Genomic DNA, 22,928 nt, shown 5'->3' on the forward strand with positions numbered 1-22,928 from the left:
TCTCCCTATGCTGAGAGGCAGCACCAAGTACTCAGACTCTGCAGCCAGATTTGAGCCAGCTAGCTCTTTCTTCACCTCTCTGTAACTCAGTTTCTTAATGTATAAAGTAATACCAACATCTCATTGGGTTTTTATGAAAATGAAATATAAGATGTGATACAAGCACTGAGAATAGTGCTGGCACATTAAATGCTATGTTAAGTGTTAAGTAAATACCAAAAAGTGCTTGTTCTGTGCCAGGGACTATTGTAGAAGTTAGGAATAAGCACTGCACAGAACAAACAAGAATCTTTTTCCTTTGTGGAGTTTATCTTTTATTAGGGAGACTATTTTCTAGAATTAAGAGGCAAAAATTATTTAGCCAGTAAGTCACCTGGATACAGGCACCTAGATATGTACCAGGCAGGCTCAGGAACTACCAGAGACTGACAAGAATGAAAGAGTTCCCACAAGATCTAATTCTACGAAGAAAATTAATATAGGGAATAGTTCCTCCTGCTTGTATCCAGATGCCACTCTTAGGGTTTACTACATTAAGCAGTTTGATCAAAAACTCAGGGGAGGCCAAAGAGTCACAAGTTAAACAATGGCCAAACAAAGAATAAAAGTAATCTCTACTTTCCACAAGTCAGTACAAAGATGAGCTCCCTAGGTTCTTCGGAGACTAAACAGTGACATAGGAATAGAAAATTCTGATAAAGAGACATGAGAAAATAAAGACTAAATAGAAAATAGAAACTGGTTTTATTTTCATTATTCTATATCTAAGCCTATTCTAAAATATTCAGGACAGCTCTTAGTAGAGCAATCTCTTCACATTGATGTATATGACATAAACTCTAGTATGGATAGAAAGCAGTACACGGTCAAAGGTTCACCATATAGTCAGAGATCCTAATTTCTAAACTAAACTGAAACACAGATCATTCAATTATTTATGCATTCAACTTACATTCACTCAGCTCTAGAGGTACCAGCTATGTTGCCAGGGTTGGCAAGGTACAGAAATAAAAATAAGATCCAAGAAATTTGGAGAGATTTCTGTTCTGGTTAAGGTAAGAGTAAGTTTTAGGCTTCCCGTTGTCCAATCTATTTCTCTTCCAGTACCACACTGTCATGTTTGAGCCAAAAAGGAATGATCTGGGGTGGAAGTAGGGGAATATAATTTCATGCAGCAATCTTTATGATAGAATTTAATGCTATAATTATTTTTACTAGAAAAAAATGATATATACTATCATGTATATAGAGCTTCTTTTTTTCACTTTAGAAAACTTAGTCAATCTCTGTCATACAAATACAATATTATAAATTTATTAGAAGAATGACTGATTTCAGTTTTTTATGTCCACAAACAAAAAACATTCTACCAAGTGATTCAAAGTCACCACTTATTATCCATCAAAATGGACATGGTTCAATTGTTTTTTGGGGTTTTTTTTTTTTATACAGCAGGTTCTTATTAGTTATCCATTTTATACATATTAGTGTATACATGTTAATCCCAATCTCCCAATTCATCACACCACCAGCAACCCCCACCCCCGCCACCTTCCCCCCTTGGTGTCCATACGTTTGTTCTCTACGTCTGTGTCTCTATTTCTGTCCTGCAAACCGGTTCATCTGTACCATTTTTCTAGGTTCCACATATATGCGTTCATATACGATATTTGTTTTTCTCTCTCTGACTTACTTCACTCTGTATGAGTCTCTAGATCCATCCACGTCTCTACAAATGACCCAATTTCGTTCCTTTTTATGGCTGAGTAATATTCCACTATATATATATATATATATATATATATATATATATATATATATATATATATGTGTGTGTGTGTGTGTGTGTGTGTGTGTGTGTGTACCACATCTTCTTTACCCATTCATCTGTCGATGGGCTCAACTGTTTATAACTATGTCTCCAAACATGATTAGATGCTTTATTTTTTTTTATTCCTGTCCTCAAACCACTACCAAAAATGAAGCAATACCAAACTAAAATAAAGTTAAACCAAAGCCATCAAAAGAGACATAAACTGGGAGTGCCAAAATTATACAGCAAATTAAATTTATGCAAATAAAAAATATATATTTACAAAAAATATATTGCAAAATTTAATCCTGCAATATATTTGAAATGTAAATGTTTAACATTCTGAATATAGTTGTTATTCAGGAGACAAAAGATCTGCCTCACTATGAAAAGAAACTGTCCTCTGCAGTAGCAAAAACAGGAGGGAGTCAACCAAAAGAATTTTTCCCATTAAAGAAGAGGAAATAAACAAGGCACACTTCTTCCCTTTGGACAAAACAGATACTATAAAGAGTAGCTGATAATCCAGTCATTTACTAAGCATTCATCCAAAGCAGCAAATCTCAATGTAGAGAAAGGGAAGGGAGTTGATGGTTTCAAGTTACACAAGCCTCCTCCCAACTCTTCCTTATTGGAATTCCTCAACACCTTCCAATAATTGCTGTTTGCAATCTTTTAATCTTTTCTTTATTATTTGTCACTTCACACTGCCATCACATCACTGTATTGTCTGTAGCATTTCTTTTCTTCACTTCTATTGGAATACTTAGAAACAGAAAACTTAGTGTGCTAGAGTTGAGATCAAATTATAAAGTAAATGAGGGAAATTTTTCAGTTTACACACGAATACATTTTTTTATTGTTATTTTAACTTTTCAGAGGTCCTTAACGCTTCCAGATTCCTGAACGGTAAGTTCCCAAGTCAAAACTTTTGGACCGGTAAAATATCATCACAATTATTATTAATATACTAGTAGGTTCCCTGTTATATTTCATACGGAAATTCCTTTGTTTAAAAAAAACATAGGAAGCAAATGGATCATGAAATTAGCATGATGCTACTATTTCAATAGACGTCATAATAGTAGTATGTATATCATTATAAACGTAAGTAACCTATTCATCATACTAGTCTATTTCATCCCTACACCCAGTCAGCTCCTTGCATAAACTGCTACAAATGGTGGACATATGTGGCTTATCACTCAAATATCCCCCTTCCTTCTGTGATCTACTACCTTAAATTTCTTTTGGGCACCTATCCCTCCCCCCACCATTAGCTATAAATCAATCTAATATTCTCATTTCGGTGAATTGTTCAGGATAAGCACCATAATCTAACCAGGGTCAGCAAGACAAAAGGAGACTTTTGCTGGGATTTTCTGGAGAAAAGAAGCTGATACACGCTTGTACTCTGCTCTCCTTCCATCTTCTTCCTCTCCCTTCTTTCACTTTCTTCTTTCCCCCTTTCCTTCCCTTTCTCCTCGCCCAAATGCACAAAAGAGAAGACCATCATTCTTCCCCAGATGTGGGGTATGAAGATATGAAATCTAGAGCTATGGGGGTAAAAAGGATGGTACTGAATGAAATCTGAGGATAAAACAAAGGGGAAGCAGAGCCAAGAAATGGAGCCTAGACACATTTGACCCATTAGTCAAAATATGCCTAAACTTTTTACTCATGTGTGCCTTGTGGGTTGGATTTTTCTGTCACTATGCAATATAAAGAATCCTAACCCCTACAGCTAGAACCTTATATTGTTGTCTAGTCTTCAGGCTTCAAACACCATTTTTATTGAATAAGTTGCAGCAAAACTACTTGTCAGGTTGTGGTCTAACGACGATTTTCTGCTTGAACAATATCTTAAGATAAATTCCATTTAAGATTACAATTTTCCCTTTAAAACTTTTATTTCCTAACACATATTCCAAAATCACTTTCATCAGTAATATCTATCTATCTATCTCTTTATTTATGGCCGCGTTGGGTCTTTGTTGCTGCGCGTGGATTTTCTCTAGTTGCAGGAGAGCGGGGGCTACTCTTCGTTGTGGTTCACGGGCTTCTCATTGTGGTGGCTTCTCTTGTTGCAGAGCACAGGCTCTAGGTACGCAGGCATCAGTAGTTGTGGCTCGCGAGCTCTAGAGCACAGGCTCAGTAGTTGTGGCACACGGGCTTAGTTGCTCCACAGCATGTGGGATCTTCCTGGACCAGGGATCGAACCAGTGTCCCCTGCACTGGCAGGCGGATTCTTAACCACTGCACACCAGGAAGTCCCTGTATATCTAGTTTTTGACAGAAACTCAGCTCATCACACTCACTTTCTAAGTCTTCGAAACTCTAAAGAAATGAGAAAACTGGAGAACTCTTCAACACTTTGCAAAGATTACTAATGCAAAAAGTTACAGGGGAATAAAACTGTAAAGCACTGAATTAATACCCAGGTATTTCTTTTTCCTGGAATTTTGCTTCCTGATTTTATGACTTTAAGTATCTTTCTGGAATGAAAGCTACTCATGATCTAGCTAGCCAATATTCCTTCTGATACTAGGCAATGATTTAATTAAATGAGTCATTAAAACAAACCAGTTACCTAATTCAATCTAACTCTGATGAAAAACACAGAATTTAACCTCTGGTATATCACATTTATCTAATATCCAACTATTTAAACATGTAATTTCATTTCTGAGAACTGAAAAAAAAAATGTAACTTACCTCAATTGTTTTGCATAGTTCTGTTCAATTTCTATCCTCTCTTTAACAAATTTGGCGTATCTTTCCAAGAAGTCAATTCCCCATGTGTATGCTTGTCTAAGCTGTCGAACTGATCCTAGAAAAGGAAGGTAAAACCACACTGAAAAAGTCTAAAATTTTATCCACAAATATTTTAACCAGCTTCTGATATCTGTCCAGGCAATGAGGTATGAAAAGAGAAACTTAGGCTCTTCTGCTGGTCCCCACCAATCTCATCCTCTAAGGCCTAGACAGAAATAGGTTCTTCATGCTATTTTTATGCCTGAATATCTTTACACATGTGGTTCCCCCTGGCTGCAACACTCTCCACAGATCATCTCCTTTCAATTAACTCTTTATTCCTCCTTTGAGATTCAGTTCAGGCACTATGTCCTACAGAAAATGAGGCACTATGTCCTACAGAAAATGGCCCTAAAATCTCAGACTGGGCTAAGTGTGTCTTTCTCTAGCTCCCCAAGGCTCCCTATAAATTACTGTCTTATTCACTTGCAATACTATATTGAGAGCAGGAGCCATGTATTATTCTACTCTGAACTCCTAAGGCACAAGCACTATGCCCTGCACCACAGCAGGCTCTCAGTGAAGAATAATTTGAACAGAATCAAATAAACCTGGGTTCAAATTCTGGACTCTGCATGTTTACCATATGTTTTGACCTTGGGCAAGTTACCAAGGCTCTTTATACTCTTTCCATCTTAAAATGGGAGTCCCATCACCCACCTCAGTAGGATTATACTGATGTCATAAAGTGTTATACACATAAAGATCACTGTCCTGAAAGGCTCTTTGCCTTCAAAAGATATTCCCTTCTACCTGTTGCCTGAAAAACCATTATTTCCTATTCTTAAAGAATAATCTCCAAATTGGCTAATAACTTGGTGCTTTCTACATCTCCCCTATCAAACATCTGTAATTCTAGCAAAATATTCAGATATCATCCCTTTCTATATCTCTAGTTGTTTTATCTTTCCAAATCATCCATGGTTTAATCACATGTGTTATTTACAAATGAATCATCTCAAAATCTTTGCGTTTTATCTCTTTCCCTACCTTAAATCATTATAAAATTCTACCTATAAAGGTAAAGTCTATCTAAACAGCAGAGATAGATTCATCTAGCTATCATAGTTTGGTACTACTTCTCTAATTCTATTCTTTCATGCAACTTTTTCATTATTATTTGGCTACCAAAGTAGATTTGAAAACAGCAAGAGAGGCACTGCTCAGTAAACTTAATTGGTGTATTAGTATATATTTCCCATTATAAATTGGAATTCTATTTCAAATGAAAAACTCATCAACAACAACAAAACATTCCAGAAAAAGAATAGTCTGAAGCTGAAACAATCATCCTTCATTCTCCAAAATGCTTCAAAGGCTTCTTCCCATCATCCTCTTCATCAAATTTTATATTAAACTTCCTTTATCTTCTAGATGAAATCTCTAAAAATTTTTATTATATACCCTAATCAGTAAAAATTCTGAACAAATACCCCTATATGTATATTTATCTATAAATTATATATATATTATTCTATTATGTTATTATGAAATCCACAAAAATAGAAATTTTAAAAAGAAATGAAAATGAAACATTATTTTAAATAGCTTTTAAACTTTATTTAACAAACAAACAAAAGCCCTGGGGCCATAACTTTTTAAAATATTAACAACAATTTTAGTGAGAGCAATGAATTCAGCAAGCTTCATTACTTCTAAAATCCTGGTTTAATACATTAATGGCAAAGCAATCTGAAAGCCTTGGTTCTAAACTGGAACATTTAGATTTAGTGGTTGTCACAGCTGGGGAAACAAATGACACTTCACAAAGATATAAAGATAAAAAGGTCTAAATGGAAAAAGTCCACTGTTGACTATACCTTCCAATTCCTTTTTTATGCAAAAATTTGGCTTAATCAGAAACACTGCATCTTTATATTTTAACAATAATTTCAGTGGAGTTTTAAACTCTGCTGAAACTGACTGTAATATGATTTTATGTGTCAATTTGGCTGGGCCACACTGCCCAGATATTTGGTCAAATATTATCGGATGTTTCTGTGAAGGTGTTTTTGGATGAGATAATATTTAAATTGCTTAATTTGGAATATGTAAAGCACATTACCCTTCATAATTTGGGTGGGCTCATTCAATCAGTTAAACGACTTACTAGAACAAAAACTGACCTACCCCTTCAAGAAAAATGCTGCCAGTAGGCTGCCAACAGACTGCCTTTGGGCTAGAACTGCAACTCTTCCCTGGGCCTACCTTGCAGAGTTTGGACTTGTCAAGCCTCCAAAATCATGTGACCCAATTACTTACAAATCAATCTCTCTCTCTGTCTCCCCCCCTCCCCCCCCCGCCACACACATCCTTGGTCACACTGACTTTAAAACAAGCAATAAATTTCTTTTAATGTTTTAAGTGTGCAGATACAGTAGTTGCAGGTGACAAACATCATTTTCAGCAACAAAATTCTACAATGATAGATGCATTTCCAAACATTCATCATCAAAATTCTTTTTCCGTAGCTCAAGTTTCTTTGGAAAAGCAACTATACATTCACTATTAAAGTTTCCCTTTTATCTTGAAAACCAGATTACATTTTCTCAAAAGTACCTGCTAGAAAGCATATTACTAACAGCCACTTATTAAACATCAACACATTAGAAACAACAGGAGATGAACAGCAAACCTGTGTGAAACAAAGTTTTTCAACAGTCCCTCCCATTTCATTTGGAAATACTGTAAAAAGTCTACTATATTTCAAAGGTATTGTTTTTATAAAATTAACCATAATAAAAATATGCTGTAATATTCTGTGGACTTCTCTCTTTAATTTCCTTTGCTTACCTATAAATGATGAAGTGAATAAATTGCAACCATATCTCAATTTCCTTTTTAAAGGAAATTATTAATGCACTGCTTTATCAGTGGTTATTACATGGTTTTTTCATAAAACACTGTTCAAGTCACTTCCTGTTGAGAATAAATCTTCAACACATCTTTCCTTTAGTGGTTCACAAAAACAGTACTTCAAAATATAATTCACTATCAAACCAGAATCTAGCAAACGTTGTAAGCTGAGATATTAGAAATATGTGTACTATAATAAACTGTATAGCAAATTTTCAGCATATAATTTTTCCTAAAATATATTGCTTTACTCAACAAACAGTATTTGTTGAGATCATTAGTCACCATGTTGTTTTATACATATCACCACTTTTACCACAAAAGGAAAAGTAAGGACATTTCTAACAGCATGCTTTTTTTTTTTTTCCACACCACGATGTTGTGGGATCTTAGTTCCCCAACCAGGCACTGAACCTGGGCCCTGGGAGTGAAAGTGCAGAGTCCTAAACACTGGACACCAGGGAATTCCCAGCATGCTGTCTTTTACCATTAAGTTTGAAATTTCAAGAGGATTCCAGTCAGTCAGGTTCACTGCAGCATTATTCATAATAACCAAAGTTGGAAACCACATGTCCATTAACAGATGAATGGATAAACAAAATGTAGTGTATACATACAATGGAATATTACTCAGCCTTAAAAGGATAATCTGACACATGCTACAAAACGGATGAATCTTGAAGATATTATGCTAAGTGAAATAATCTAGACACAAAAGGACAACTACTGAATGACCTCATTTATGTGAAGTACCTAAAGCAGTCAAATGCATATAGACAGAAAGTAGAAGGTGGTTGGTTCCCAGGGGCTAAGGGTAGAGAAGAATGGGGAGTTACTGTTTAATGGGTAGTTTCCATTTGGGAAGATGAAAAAAGTTCTGGAGACAGATGGTGGTGATGACTGCACAACACTGGGAATATACTTAAAGCCAACGAACTGTACACTTGAAACAGTAAACGTAATGTTACCTATATTTTACTACAATGAAAAATATTGTCAATATATTCAATGAAATTTAGTACAGTCTTCATTGGTTATCACATGATTTTAAGCATCACTTTTAAAAAAGAGCGGAGGTCAGGGTGGCCAAGGTGCCAGAGTAGGAAGGCCCTGAGCTCACCTCCTCCCAAGGGCACACCAAAATCACAGCTATTTACAGAGCAACTATTGATGAGAAAGACCAAAAGACTAGCAGAAAAGATCTACCACTAAAGATATAAAGAAGGAGCCATAATAAGACAGGTAGGAGGAGCAGAGATGCATTACAGTCAAGACCCATAGCCCCAAGTGGACCCACTTGGATATATAGGAGGATAATTACAACTGCAGAAGTTCTGGCCAAGGAGCCCCACATTGGGATCCCCAGCCCAGGTGTCCTGCACCAGAAAGACAAGCATCCAGAACGTTTGGCTTTGAAGGCCAGTGGGGCTTACTTTCAGAGAGCCAGAGAGCTGAGGGAAATAGGGAAATATCCACTCTTAAAGGATGCACACAAAATCTCACACATTCCGGGACCCAAGGCAGAAGCAGTAATTTGAAAGGAGCCCAGGTCAGAACCTACTGTTAATGTTGGAGAGACTCCTAGAGGGGTAGGAGGCAACTGGAGCTCACCCTAGGGACATAGACAATGGCAGCAGCAATTTAGCGGAGCTCGTTCTACCATGAAGACATTGGTGCTGGCAAGTGTCATTTTGAATCCTCCCTCTAGCTTATTAGCAGGGACCCAACCCTGCCCAACACCCTCTCAGCACCAGTACTGGGATGCTTCACACTAAGCAGCCAGCCAGGCAGGGATACAGTCCCACCTAACAGCAGGCTGACACCAGCCCCGAGAAACCTTGGACCCAGCCCCAAACACAAGCAGGCCAGCACCAACTTTGCAACACTCCAGATCCTGCAGCCAGCCATGTCAGGAACAGTCCCCACACACCAGCAGGCAGACAATAGATCCGGAACCCCAGCCCTGCAACCACCCACGTGAGAAGCTAGCTCCACCCACCAGTGGGCCAGCACTAGCCCAGGGACCACCCAGGGCTCTGCAGCCAGAAGCCTCATTATCCAGCTCTACCCACCAGTGGTCAGCAGTCTCTGCACAAAGCAGGGCCTGGCAACCAACCAGACCAAAGGCAAACCATGCCTACCAGACCACCCACAGTTGTCAGCCCACCAAAACAGAGGGACCCACACAGCCCATATAGTGGCTACCACTGGAGCATACAGCTCTGGTGACCAGAGGAAAGTGTGCTGCTGGGATGCATTGAATGTATCCTACAAAAGGCCACTTCTCCAAGGTCAGGAAGTGTAAGCAACTTACCAAACACATAGAAATAAAAACAGTAAGTTAGGCAAAATGAGGCAAGAGAGGAGTATGTTCTAAATGAAAGAATGAGATAAAACCCCAGAAAAAGAACTAACTGAAGTTGAAATACGCAATCTAGCTAATAGAGTTCAAGGTAACTATCACAATGATGTTCAAAGAAGCTGGAATAATAATGGACAAAGAGAATGAGAAGTTAGAAGTTCTAACAAAGACTTAGAAAATATAAAGAAGAATCAGAGATAAAGAATTCACTAACTAAAAAATATACTACAAGGAAACAACAGTAGATTAGATGATACAGAGGAATGGATCAGCGAGCTAGAGGACAGAGCAGTAGAAATCACTGAAGCTGAAGAGAAAAACAAACAAAAAAAAGAATAAAAACAAATGAGGACAATTTAAAAGACCTCTGGAACAACATCAAACACACTAACATTTGCATTAAAGGAGTCCCAGAAGGAGAAACAAAAGCGAGAAAGTGGCAGAGAACACATCTGAAGACACAATAGCTAAAAACATCCCTAACCTGGGAAAGGAAACAGACATCCAGGTCCAGGAAGCACGAGAGGATTAACCCAAAGAGGACCACTCCAAGACACACTATAATTAAAACAGCAAAACATAAAGAGAGAATATTAAAAGCAGAAAGGAAAAAGCAACAAATTATGTACAAGGGAACTCCCATGAGGCAATCAGCTGACTTTTCAGGAAACGCTCTGCAGGCCAGAAAGAAATGGTACAATATACTTAAAGTGATGAAAGGAAAAAACCTACAACCAAGAATACTCTACCCAGCAAGACTTTCATTCAAATTTGTTGGGAAATCAAAAGTTTTACAGATAAGCAAAAGCTAAAGGAGTTTAGCACCACCAAACCAGCTTTACAAGAAATGTGAATGGGACTTCTCTAAGTGAAAAAGAAAAGGCCACAACAAGAAATATAAAAATTATGAGAGGAAAAATATCATTGGCAAAGGCAAATATAAAGTAAGAGTACAAATAAATAAATACATAAATAAAGTAGGGGTATTAAATCAACCACATATAAAGCTAATAAGAAGGTTAAAAGACAAAGAAGTAAAATCATCTATATCCACAATAAGTAATTAAGGAATACACAACACAAAAAGATGTAATATACGATGTCAAAACAGTAAACGTTGTGGGGATAGGGGGAGTAAAAATGCAGTTGTTAAAATGCATTCAAACTTAAGAGATCAGCAACGTAAAATAATCATATACATATATACACACACAGATTTCTACATGTAAACCTCACAGTAACCATAAACCAAAAATCTACAATACATACACACACAAAAAAGAAAAAGGAATCCAAATATAATATTAAAGACAGTCTTCAAATCAGAAGGGAAGAGAGAAAAAGAAGAAGAAAGGAACAAAGAAAGAACTACAAAAACAACCAACAAAATGGCAGTAAGTACATACCTATCAATAATTACTTTAGTGAGAGAGTGGCATGGACATATATACACTACCAAACGTAAAATAGATAGCTAGTGGGAAGCAGCCACATAGCACAGGGAGATCAGCTTGGTGCTTTGTGACCACCTAGAGGGGTGGAATAGGGAGGGTGGGAGGGAGGGAGACAAAAGAGGGAAGAGATATGGGAACATATGCATATGTATAACTGATTCACTTTGTTATAAAGCAGAAACTAACACACCATTTTAAGCAATTATACTCCAATAAAGATGTTTAAAAAATAATAATTATTATTATTTTAAATATAAATGGACTAACTGCTCCAATTAAAAGACTCAGAGAGATTAACCAAGATGGCGGAGTAGAAGGACGTGCTCTCACTCCCTCTTGCGAGAGCACCAGAATCACAACTGGCTGCTGGACAATCATTGACAGGAAGCCCCTGGACTTCACCAAGGAGGATACCCCACGTCCAAGGACAGAGGAGAAGACACAGTGAGACGGGAGGGAACCCAGCCCCACCCATCAACGGTCAAGTGGATTAAGGTTTTACTGAGCTCTGACCAACACAGCAACAGTCAGCTCTACCCACCACCTGAGCCTCCCATCAAGCCTCTTAGATAGCCTCAACCACCAGAGGGCAGACAACAGAAGCAAGAAAAACTACAATCCTGCAGCCTGTGGACCAAAAACCACAGTTACAGAAAGATAGAGAAGATGAAAAGGCAGAGGGCTATGTACCAGATGAAGGAACAAGAAAAAACCCCAGAAAAACAACTAAATGAAGTGGAGATAGGCAACCTTCCAGAAAAAGAATTCAGAATAATGATAGTGAAGATGATCCAGGACCTCGGAATAAGAATGGAGGCAAAGATTGAGAAGATGCAAGAAATGATTAACAAAGACCTAGAAGAATTAAAGAACAAACAAACAGAGATGACCAATACAATAACTGAAATGAAAACTACACTAGAAGGAATCAATAGCAGAATAACTGAGGCAGAAGAACGGATAAGTGACCTGGAAGACAGAATGGTGGAATTCACTGCTGCGGAACAGACTAAAGAAAAAAGAATGAAAAGAAATGAAGACAGCCTAAGAGACCTCTGGGACAACATTAAACGCAACAACATTCGCATTATAGGGTTCCCAGAAGGAGAAGAGAGAGAGAAAGGACCAGAGAAAATATTTGAAGAGATTATAGTCGAAAACTTCCCTAACATGGGAAAGGAAATAGCCACCCAAGTCCAGGAAGCGCAGAGAGTCCCATACAGAATAAACCCAAGGAGAAACACGCCGAGACACATAGTAATCAAAGTGGCAAAAATTAAAGACAAAGAAAAATTATTGAAAGCAGCAAGGGAAAAACGACAAATAACATACAAGGGAACTCCCATAAGGTTAACAGCTGATTTCTCAGCAGAAACTCTGCAAGCCAGAAGGGAGTGGCATGATATACTTAAAGTGATGAAAGGGAAGAACCTACAACCAAGATTACTCTACCCGGCTAGGATCTCATTTAGATTTGATGGAGAAATCAAAAGCTTTACAGACAAGCAAAAGCTAAGAGAATTCAGCACCACCAAACCAGCTCTACAACAAATGCTAAAGGAACTTCTCTAAGTGGGAAACACAAGAGAAGAAAAGGATCTACAAAAACAAACCCAAAACAATTAAGAAAATGGTCATAGGAACATACATATCGATAATTACCTTAAACGTGAATGGATTAAATGCCCCAACCAAAAGACACAGACTGGCTGAATGGATACAAAAACAAGACCCATATATATGCTGTCTACAAGAGACCCACTTTAGACCTAGGGACACATACAGACTGAAAGTGAGGGGATGGAAAAAGATATTCCATGCAAATGGAAATCAAAAGAAAGCTGGAGTAGCTATACTCATATCAGATAAAATAGACTTTAAAATAAAGAATGTTAAAAGAGACAAGGAAGGACACTACATAATGATCCAGGGATCAATCCATGAAGAAGATATAACAATTATAAATATATATGCACCCAACATAGGAGCACCTCAATACATAAGGCAACTGCTAACAGCTATAAAAGAGGAAATCAACAGTAACACAATAATAGTGGGGGACTTTATTAACACTTCACTTACACCAATGGACAGATCATCCAAAATGAAAATAAATAAGGAAACAGAAGCTTTAAATGACATAATAGACCAGATAGATTTAATTGATATATATAGGACATTCCATCCAAAAACAGCAGATTACACGTTCTTCTCAAGTGCGCATGGAACATTCTCCAGGATAGATCACATCTTGGGTCACAAATCAAGCCTCAGTAAATTAAAGAAAATTGAAATCATATCAAGCATCTTTTCTGACCACAACGCTATGAGATTAGAAATGAATTACAGGGAAAAAAACGTAAAAAAGACAAACACATGGAGGCTAAACAATACGTTACTAAATAACCAAGAGATCACTGAAGAAATCAAAGAGGAAATAAAAAAATACCTAGAGAAAAATGACAATGAAAACACGACGACCCAAAACCTATGGGATGCAGCAAAAGCGGTTCTAAGAGGGAAGTTTATAGCTATACAAGCCTACCTAAAGAAACAAGAAAAATCTCAAGTAAACAATCTAACCTTACACCTAAAGGAACTAGAGAAAGAAGAACAAACAAAACCCAAAGTTAGCAGAAGGAAAGAAATCATAAAGATCAGAGCAGAAATGAATGAAATAGAAACAAAGAAAACAATAGCAAAGATCAATAAAACTAAAAGTTGGTTCTTTGAGAAGATAAACAAAATTGGTAAGCCATTAGCCAGACTCATCAAGAAAAAGAGGGAGAGGACTCAAATCAATAAAATCAGAAATGAAAAAGGAGAAGTTACAACAGACACCGCAGAAATACAAAGCATCCTAAGAGACTACTACAAGCAACTTTATGCCAATAAAATGGACAACCTGGAAGAAATGGACAAATTCTTAGAAAGGTATAACCTTCCAAGACTGAACCAGGAAGAAACAGAAAATATGAACAGACCAATCACAAGTAATGAAATTGAAACTGTGATTAAAAATCTTCCAACAAACAAAAGTCCAGGACCAGATGACTTCACAGGTGAATTCTACCAAACATTTAGAGAAGAGCTAACACCCATCCTTCTCAAACTCTTCCAAAAAATTGCAGAAGAAGGAACACTCCCAAACTCATTCTATGAGGCCACCATCACCCTGATACCAAAACCAGACAAAGACACTACAAAAAAAGAAAATTACAGACCAATATCACTGATGAATATAGATGCAAAAATCCTCAACAAAATACTAGCAAACAGAATCCAACAACACATTAAATGGATCATACACCACGATCAAGTGGGATTTATCCCAGGGATGCAAGGATTCTTCAATATACGCAAATCAATCAATGTGATACACCATATTAACAAATTGAAGAATAAAAACCATATGATCATCTCAATAGATGCAGAAAAAGCTTTTGACAAAATTCAACACGCATTTCTGATAAAAACTCTCCAGAAAGTGGGCATAGAGGGAACCTACCTCAACATAATAAAGGCCATATATGACAAACCCACAGCAAACATCATTCTCAATGGTGAAAAACTGAAAGCATTTCCTCTAAGATCAGGAACGAGACAAGGATGTCCACTCTCACCACTATTATTCAACATAGTTCTGGAAGTCCTAGCCACGGCAATCAGGGAAGAAAAAGAAATAAAAGGAATACAAATAGGAAAGGAAGAAGTAAAACTGTCACTGTTTGCGGATGACATACTATACATAGAGAATCCTAAAACTGCCACCAGAAAACTGCTAGAGCTAATTAATGAATATGGTAACGTTGCAGGATACAAAATTAATGCACAGAAATCTCTTGCATTCCTATACACTAATGATGAAAAATCTGAAAGAGAAATTATGGAAACACTCCCATTTACCATTGCAACAAAAAGAATAAAATACCTAGGAATAAATCTACCTAGGGAGACAAAAGACCTGTATGCAGAAAACTATAAGACACTGATGAAAGAAATTAAAGATGATACCAACAGATGGAGAGATATACCATGTTCTTGGATTGGAAGAATCAACATTGTGAAAATGAGTATACTACCCAAAGCAATCTACAGATTCAATGCAATCCCTATCAAATTACCAATGGCATTTTTTACGGAGCTAGAACAAATCATCTTAAAATTTGTATGGAGACACAAAAGACCCCGAATAGCCAAAGCAGTCTTGAGGCAAAAAAATGGAGCTGGAGGAATCAGACTCCCTGACTTCAGACTATACTACAAAGCTACAGTAATCAAGACAATAGGGTACTGGCACAAAAACAGAAACATAGATCAATGGAACAAGATAGAAAGCCCAGAGATTAACCCACGCACCTATGGTCAACTAATCTATGACAAAGGAGGCAAAGATATACAATGGAGAAAAGACAGTCTCTTCAATAAGTGGTGCTGGGAAAACTGGACAGCTACATGTAAAAGAATGAAATTAGAATACTCCCTAACACCATACACAAAAATAAACTCAAAATGGATTAGGGACCTTAATGTAAGACCGGACACTATAAAACTCTTAGAGGAAAACATAGGAAGAACACTCTTTGACATAAATCACAGCAAGATCTTTTTTGATCCACCTCCTAGAGTAATGGAAATAAAAACAAAAATAAACAAGTGGGACCTAATGAAACTTCAAAGCTTTTGCACAGCAAAGGAAACCATAAACAAGACGAAAAGACAACCCTCAGAATGGGAGAAAATATTTGCAAATGAATCAACAGACAAAGGATTAATCTCCAAAATATATAAACAGCTCATTCAGCTCAATATCAAAGAAACAAACACCCCAATCCAAAAATGGGCAGAAGACCTAAATACACATTTCTCCAAAGAAGACATACAGACGGCCACGAAGCACATGAAAAGATGCTCAACATCACTAATTATTAGAGAAATGCAAATCAAAACTACAATGAGGTATCACCTCACACCAGTTAGAATGGGCATCATCAGAAAATCTACAAACAACAAATGCTGGAGAGGGTGTGGAGAAAAAGGAACCCTCTTGCACTGTTGGTGGGAATGTAAATTGATACGGCCACTATGGAGAACAATATGGAGGTTCCTTAAAAAACTAAAAATAGAATTACCATATGACCCAGCAATCCCACTACTGGGCATATACCCAGAGAAAACCATAATTCAAAAAGACACATGCACCCGAATGTTCATTGCAGCACTATTTACAATAGCCAGGTCATGGAAGCAACCTAAATGCCCATCAACAGACGAATGGATAAAGAAGATGTGGTACATATATACAATGGAATATTACTCAGCCATAAAAAGGAACGAAATTGAGTCCTTTTTTGAGACGTGGATGGATCTAGAGGCTGTCATACAGAGTGAAGTAAGTCAGAAAGAGAAAACAAATATCGTATATTAATGCATGTATGTGGAACCTAGAAAAATGGTACAGATGAGCCAGTTTGCAGGGCAGAAGTTGAGACACAGATGTAGAGAATGGACATATGGACACCAAGGGGGGAATACTGCGGTGAGGTGGGGATGGTGGTGTGCTGAATTGGGCGATTGGGATTGACATGTATACACTGATGTGTATAAAATTGATGTCTAATAAGAACCTCCATTATAAAAAAACAAACAAAACAACTAATACTAAACTTTCATTGGGTTATTTGTATGGAAATATGTTAATATAAATGTTTCAGACATTACATGAAATTTCTAAAAATCTTATATTTGTATTTGTATGGAAATATGTATGGAAATATGTTAATATAAATGTTTCAGACATTACATGAAATTTCTAAAAATCTTATATTTGTATTTGTATGGAAACATGTATGGAAATATGTTAATATAAATGTTTCAGACATTGCATGAAATTTCTAAAAATCTTATATGTTCTGGTATAATGTTATAAGTAATAATCCTAGTTATTACTTTAAAATGTATATCTCAGAAATAAATAATTTTCTTCTCAACTGCATTATTATGAACTTTCAAAAAAAAAAAAAAAAAAGACTCAGAGTGGCTGAATTGATACAAAAACAAGACCCATATACATGCTGCCAACAAGAGACTCACTTCAGATCTAAACACACACACAGATCAAAAGTGAGACGATGGAAAAAGGTACTGCATGTAAATGGAAATCAAAACAAAACCAGAGAAGCAATATTACATCAGACAAAACAGACATTAAAACAGAGACTATAACAAAAGACAAGGATATTACTTAATGACCAAGGGATCAATCCAAGAAGACATAACAATTGTAAATATATACGCACCCAACATAAGAGCATCTAAGTACATAAAGTAAATATTAACAGACATAAAGGGAGAAATTGACAGTAACACAATAATAGTAGGGGACTTTGACACTCCAATTACATCAAAGGACAAACACTGAGACAGAAAGTCAGTAAGGAAACACTGGACTTAAATGATACATTAGACCAGATGGATTTAATTGATATATAGAGAACATTCCATCTGAAAGTAGCAGAATACACATTCTTTTCAAGTGCACATGGAACATTCTCCAGAATAGATCACATGCTAGGCTTCAGGACAACTCAGTAAATTTAAGAAGATTAAAATCTTATCAAAAATCTTTTCCAACTACAACACTATGAGACTAGACATCAACTATAAGAAAAACACTGCAAAAACCACAAACACGTGGAGGCTAAACAATATGCTACTAAACAACCAATGGATCACTGAAGAAATAAAAAAAATAAAAAAATACCTGTAGAAAAATGAAAATGAAAACACGACGATCCAAAACCTACAGGATGCAGCAAAAGCATTTCTAAGAGGGAAGTTTATAGCAATACAAGCCAACCTCAGGAAACAAGAAAAATCTCAAATAAATAACCTAACCTTACATCTAAAGGACTAGAAAAATAAGAACAAATACAACCCAAAGTTAGTAGAAAGAAAGAAATCATGAAGACCAGAACAGAAATAAATAAAACAGACTTAAAAAAAAAATCAACGAAACTAAGAGCTGATTCTTTAAAATGAAAAATAAGCCACTAACCAGACCTATGAACAAAAAAAAGAGAGAGTGAGGGGGCCCAAATCAACAAAATCAGAAATGATGAACAGATTTCTAGGTACGTACAATCTCCCAAGACTGAACCAGGAAGAAATAGAACTATCAACAGACCAATTACCAATAATGAAATTGAATCAGTAAACAAAACACTCCCAGCAAACGAAACTCCAGGACCAGATGGTGTCACAGACAAATTCTACCAAACATTTAGAGAAGACTTAACACCTATCCTTCTCAAACTGTTCAAAAAACTACAGAGAAGGAACACTTCTGAACTCATTCCATGAGGCCACCATCACCCCGATACCAAACCCCCAGACAAAAATATCACAGAAGAAGAATATTAGAGGCCAATTATCACAGATGAACACAGATGCAAAAATCCTTAAAAATATATTATCAAACCAAATTCAACAAGACATTAAAAGTATCATACACCATGATCAAGTGGGATTTATCCCAGGGATGCAAAGATGGTTCAATATCCACAAATCAATCCATGTGATACACCATATTAACAATCTCAAGAATAAAAAAATCACATGATCATCTCAATAGATACAGAAAAGGCTTCTGACAAAATTCAACATCCATTTATGATAAAAACTCTCAACAAAGTGGTATAGAGCAAAAGACATCTCAACGTAATAAAGGCCATATATGACAAGTCCACAGCTAACACACACTCAATGGTGTTCCTCTAAGATCAGGAACAAGACAAGGATGCCTACTCTCATCACTTTTATTCAACATAGTATTGGAAGTCCTAGACACAATCAGACAAGAGAAAGAAATAAAAGGAATCCAAACTGGAAGGAAGATGTAAAACTATCACTGTCTTCAGATGACATGATACTATACATAGCAAATCCTAAAGACAGCACCAAAAAAACCACTAGATCTAATTAATGAATTCGGTAAAGATGGAGAATACAACATAAATACACAGGAATCTATTGCAATTCTATACACCAACAACAAACTATCAGAGAGAGTAATTAAAAAAACAATCCATTTACAACTGCACCAGAAAGAATAAAATACCTAGGAATAACTCTAACTAAGGAGGTAAAAGACCTTAACTCATAAAAGTGTAAGGCACTTATGAAAGAAATTGAAGAAAACACAAACAAATGGGGAAGATATACCATGCTCATTGATAGGAAGAATTAATACTGTTCAAATGCCCATACTACACAAGGAAATCTACAGATTCAATGCCAGGCCTATCAAAATACCAATGGCATTTTTTTTTTCACAGAACTATAACAAACAATTCTAAAATTTGTATGGAAACATAAAATCTCCCATATAGCCAAAACAATTCTGAGAAAGAAGAACAACGCTAGAGGTACCATGCTCCCTGGCTTCAAAGTATACTACGGAACTACAGTAATCAAAACAGTATGGTAGGGACGTTCCTGGTGGCACAGTGGTTAAGAATCTGCCTGCCAATGTAGGGGACATGGGTTCGAGCCCTGGTCCAGGAAGATCCCACATGCTGCAGAGCAACTAAGCCTGTGTACCACAACTACTGAGCCTGCACTCTTGAGCCTGTGTGCCACAACTACTGAAGCCCAAGCGCCTAGAGCCCGTGCTCCGCAACAAGAAGCCACCACAATGAGAAGCCTGCACACCGCAACAAAGAGTAGCCCCACTTGCCACAACTAGAGAAAGCCTGCACGCAGCAACAAAGACCCAACACAGCCATAAATAAATAAATAAATAGATAAATTTATTTATTTATTTTTTTTAAAAAACAGTATGGTTCTGGCACAAAAACAGACACAGATCAATGAAACAGAACAAATGGTCCAGACAGAAACCCACCCTTTAATGGTCAATTAATCTTTGATAAAGACGGCAAGAACATACAATGAAGAAAAGACAGTCTCTTTGATAAATGGTGTTGGGAAAACTGGACAGCTACGTGCAAAAAGTCAAACTGGAGTACTCTCTCATACCATGCACAAAAATTAATTCAAAATGGATAAAAGACTTAAATGTAAGACTGAAACCATAAGGCTTCGAGAGGAAAACACAAGCAGTAAGCTCTTTTACATCAGTCTTAGTGATTTTTTTTTTTTTGGATATGTCTCCTCAGGGAAGGGAAACAAAAGCAAAAATAAAACAACTGGGACTACATCAAACTAAAAAGCTTTTGCACAGCAAAGTAAACTATCAACAAAATGAAAGCGCCACCTACTGAATGGGAGACGATATTTGCAAACAATATATTAAATAAGGGATTAATATCCAACATATAGAAAGAACTCATACAACTTAAGATCAAAAAAACAAACAACCCGGTTTTACAAAAAGGGCAGAGGATCTGAATAAACATTTTTTCAAAGAAGACATACAGATGGCCAACAGGCACACAAAAAGATGCTCAACATCACTAATCATCAGGGAAATGCAAATTAAAACCACAATGAGATATCACCTCACACTTGTCAGAATGGCTATTATCAAAAAGACAACAGGGGCTTCCCTGGTGGCGCAGCGGTTGAGAATCTGCCTGCCAATGCAGGGGACACGGGTTCGAGCCCTGGTCTGGGAAGATCCCACATGCCGCAAAGCAACTAGGGCCGTGAGCCACAACTACTGAGCCTGCGCGTCTGGAGCTTGTGCTCCGCAACAGGAGAGGCCGTGACAGTGAGAGGCCCATGCACCACGATGAAGAGTGGCCCCTGCTTGCCGCAATTAGAGAAAGCCCTTGCACAGAAACGAAGACCCAACACAGCCAAAAATAAAAAATATAAATAAATAAAAATTAAAAAAAAAAAAGACAACAAATAACAAGTGCTGGTGAGGATGTAAAGGGATTCCTCGTGCACTACTGGTGGGGATGTGAACTGGTTCAGCCACTGTATAACAGTATGGAAATTTCTCAAAAAACTAAAAATAGAACTACCATATGATATAGCAATTCCACTCCTGGGTATTTACCTGAAAAAAACAAAAACACTGATTAGAAAAGATATGTGCACCACTATGTTCACTGCACCATTATTTACAATAGCCAAGACGTAGAAGCAACCTAAGTGCCCATCAATAGATGAATGGATAAAGAAGATTTGGCATACATATACAATGGAATATTACTCAGCCATAAGAAAAAATGAATGAAATTTTGCAACTTGTGACAACATGGATAGACCTAAACAGTATTATGCTAAGTGAAATAAGTCAGACAAAGACAAATACTGTATGATTTCACTTATGAGTGGAATCTAAAACAAAACAATGAACAAGCATAACAAAACAGAAACAGACTCAAAGATACAGAGAACAAACAGGTGGTTGCCAGATGGGAGGGGGATGGGGGCAGGAAAGAAACAGGTGAGGGAGATTAAGAGGTACAAACTTTCAGTTGCCAAATACATTAATCACGGGGATGAAATGTACAGTGTCGGGAATATAGTCAATAACTATGTGATATCTTTGTGTGGTGACATGTTGTAACTAGACTTACTGTGATCATTTTGAAGGGTAGGGAAATATCAAATCACTATGTTGTGCAACAGGAACTAACATAGAGCTGTAGGTCAATAATACTTCAAAACAAAACAAATTCATAGAAAAAGAGATCAGATTTGTGGTTACCAGAGGGGGAGTTGGGGGAATTGAATGAAGGCAGTCAAAAGGTACAAAATTCCCTTGTAAGATAAATAATTACTAAGGAATGTAATGTACAACCATGACAAATATAACTAACACTGCTGTGTATTACATATGAAAATTGTTAAAAGAAAAAATCCTAAGAGTTCTCATCCCAAAGAAAAAAATGTTTTATATTTCTTTAATTTCATACCTGTATGAGATGATGGATGTTCAATAAACTTGTGATAATGATGTGACTTACATACATCATTAAATTATTATCACAAGTCAAATCAATATGCTGTATATCTTAAACTTATACAGTGCTGTGTATCAATTATATCTCAATAAAATGAAAAAAATGCAGACGCCATAATCTGGATTCTTATTTTTCAAACTCCCGATAATTATGATGGCTTCACATTATCAGTATCTGATATCAAAAGATACAAAATACATTCAGGGCAAGTTTCATGACGAACACGAACAGATTAGTGGCCATATTTCAAATAATCTTCTCAATAATCTCTGGGAGGGAGGCCACCTCTAGTCCACATGATTATATAACCACTGTGTAATATGGAAGAACAAATATGACTCCATATTGGATCTGTTTCTTTTACTTTAACCTTTGTATTCTATCAATTGCTTTTACTGCAAATTAAGAATGTTGCTTATAACCTGAATTATACAGGATAGCCCATTCTCAAGGCTAGTCTGACCTTTCAAGGTATGATACTTTTCTATTCATGTAGCGATAAAAAGTTGCAGAACAGAGAATAACATTTATCTTGTTGGAGGTTTATAGGAACATTGTGACTGGACCTACATAGACAGCTGCAAGAACAAAGGATCCGGCACCAAGAAGTTTGCAGCAACCAATCACTGTCCCTCCCCTTTTAGTATAAAAGAAGCCTGAATTCTAACTGTGGTAAGATGGTTCTTTGG

The 22,928-nt window shown here is 36.7% G+C and overlaps 1 protein-coding gene across 1 annotated transcript in view; it reads right to left on the minus strand.

The window, feature by feature from the left end:
- Positions 1–22,928, minus strand: part of FNBP1L (formin binding protein 1 like) — a 126,090-nt gene that overhangs the window by 44,147 nt on the left and 59,015 nt on the right. The window contains 2 exon segments of the mRNA XM_082477579.1: positions 4,529–4,613; positions 4,616–4,643. Of these exon segments, the coding sequence (XP_082333705.1) occupies positions 4,529–4,613; positions 4,616–4,643 (113 nt within the window).

Source organism: Balaenoptera physalus (assembly GCF_965194825.1).
Source record: "Balaenoptera physalus genome assembly, chromosome: 1".
NCBI lineage: Eukaryota > Metazoa > Chordata > Mammalia > Artiodactyla > Balaenopteridae > Balaenoptera > Balaenoptera physalus.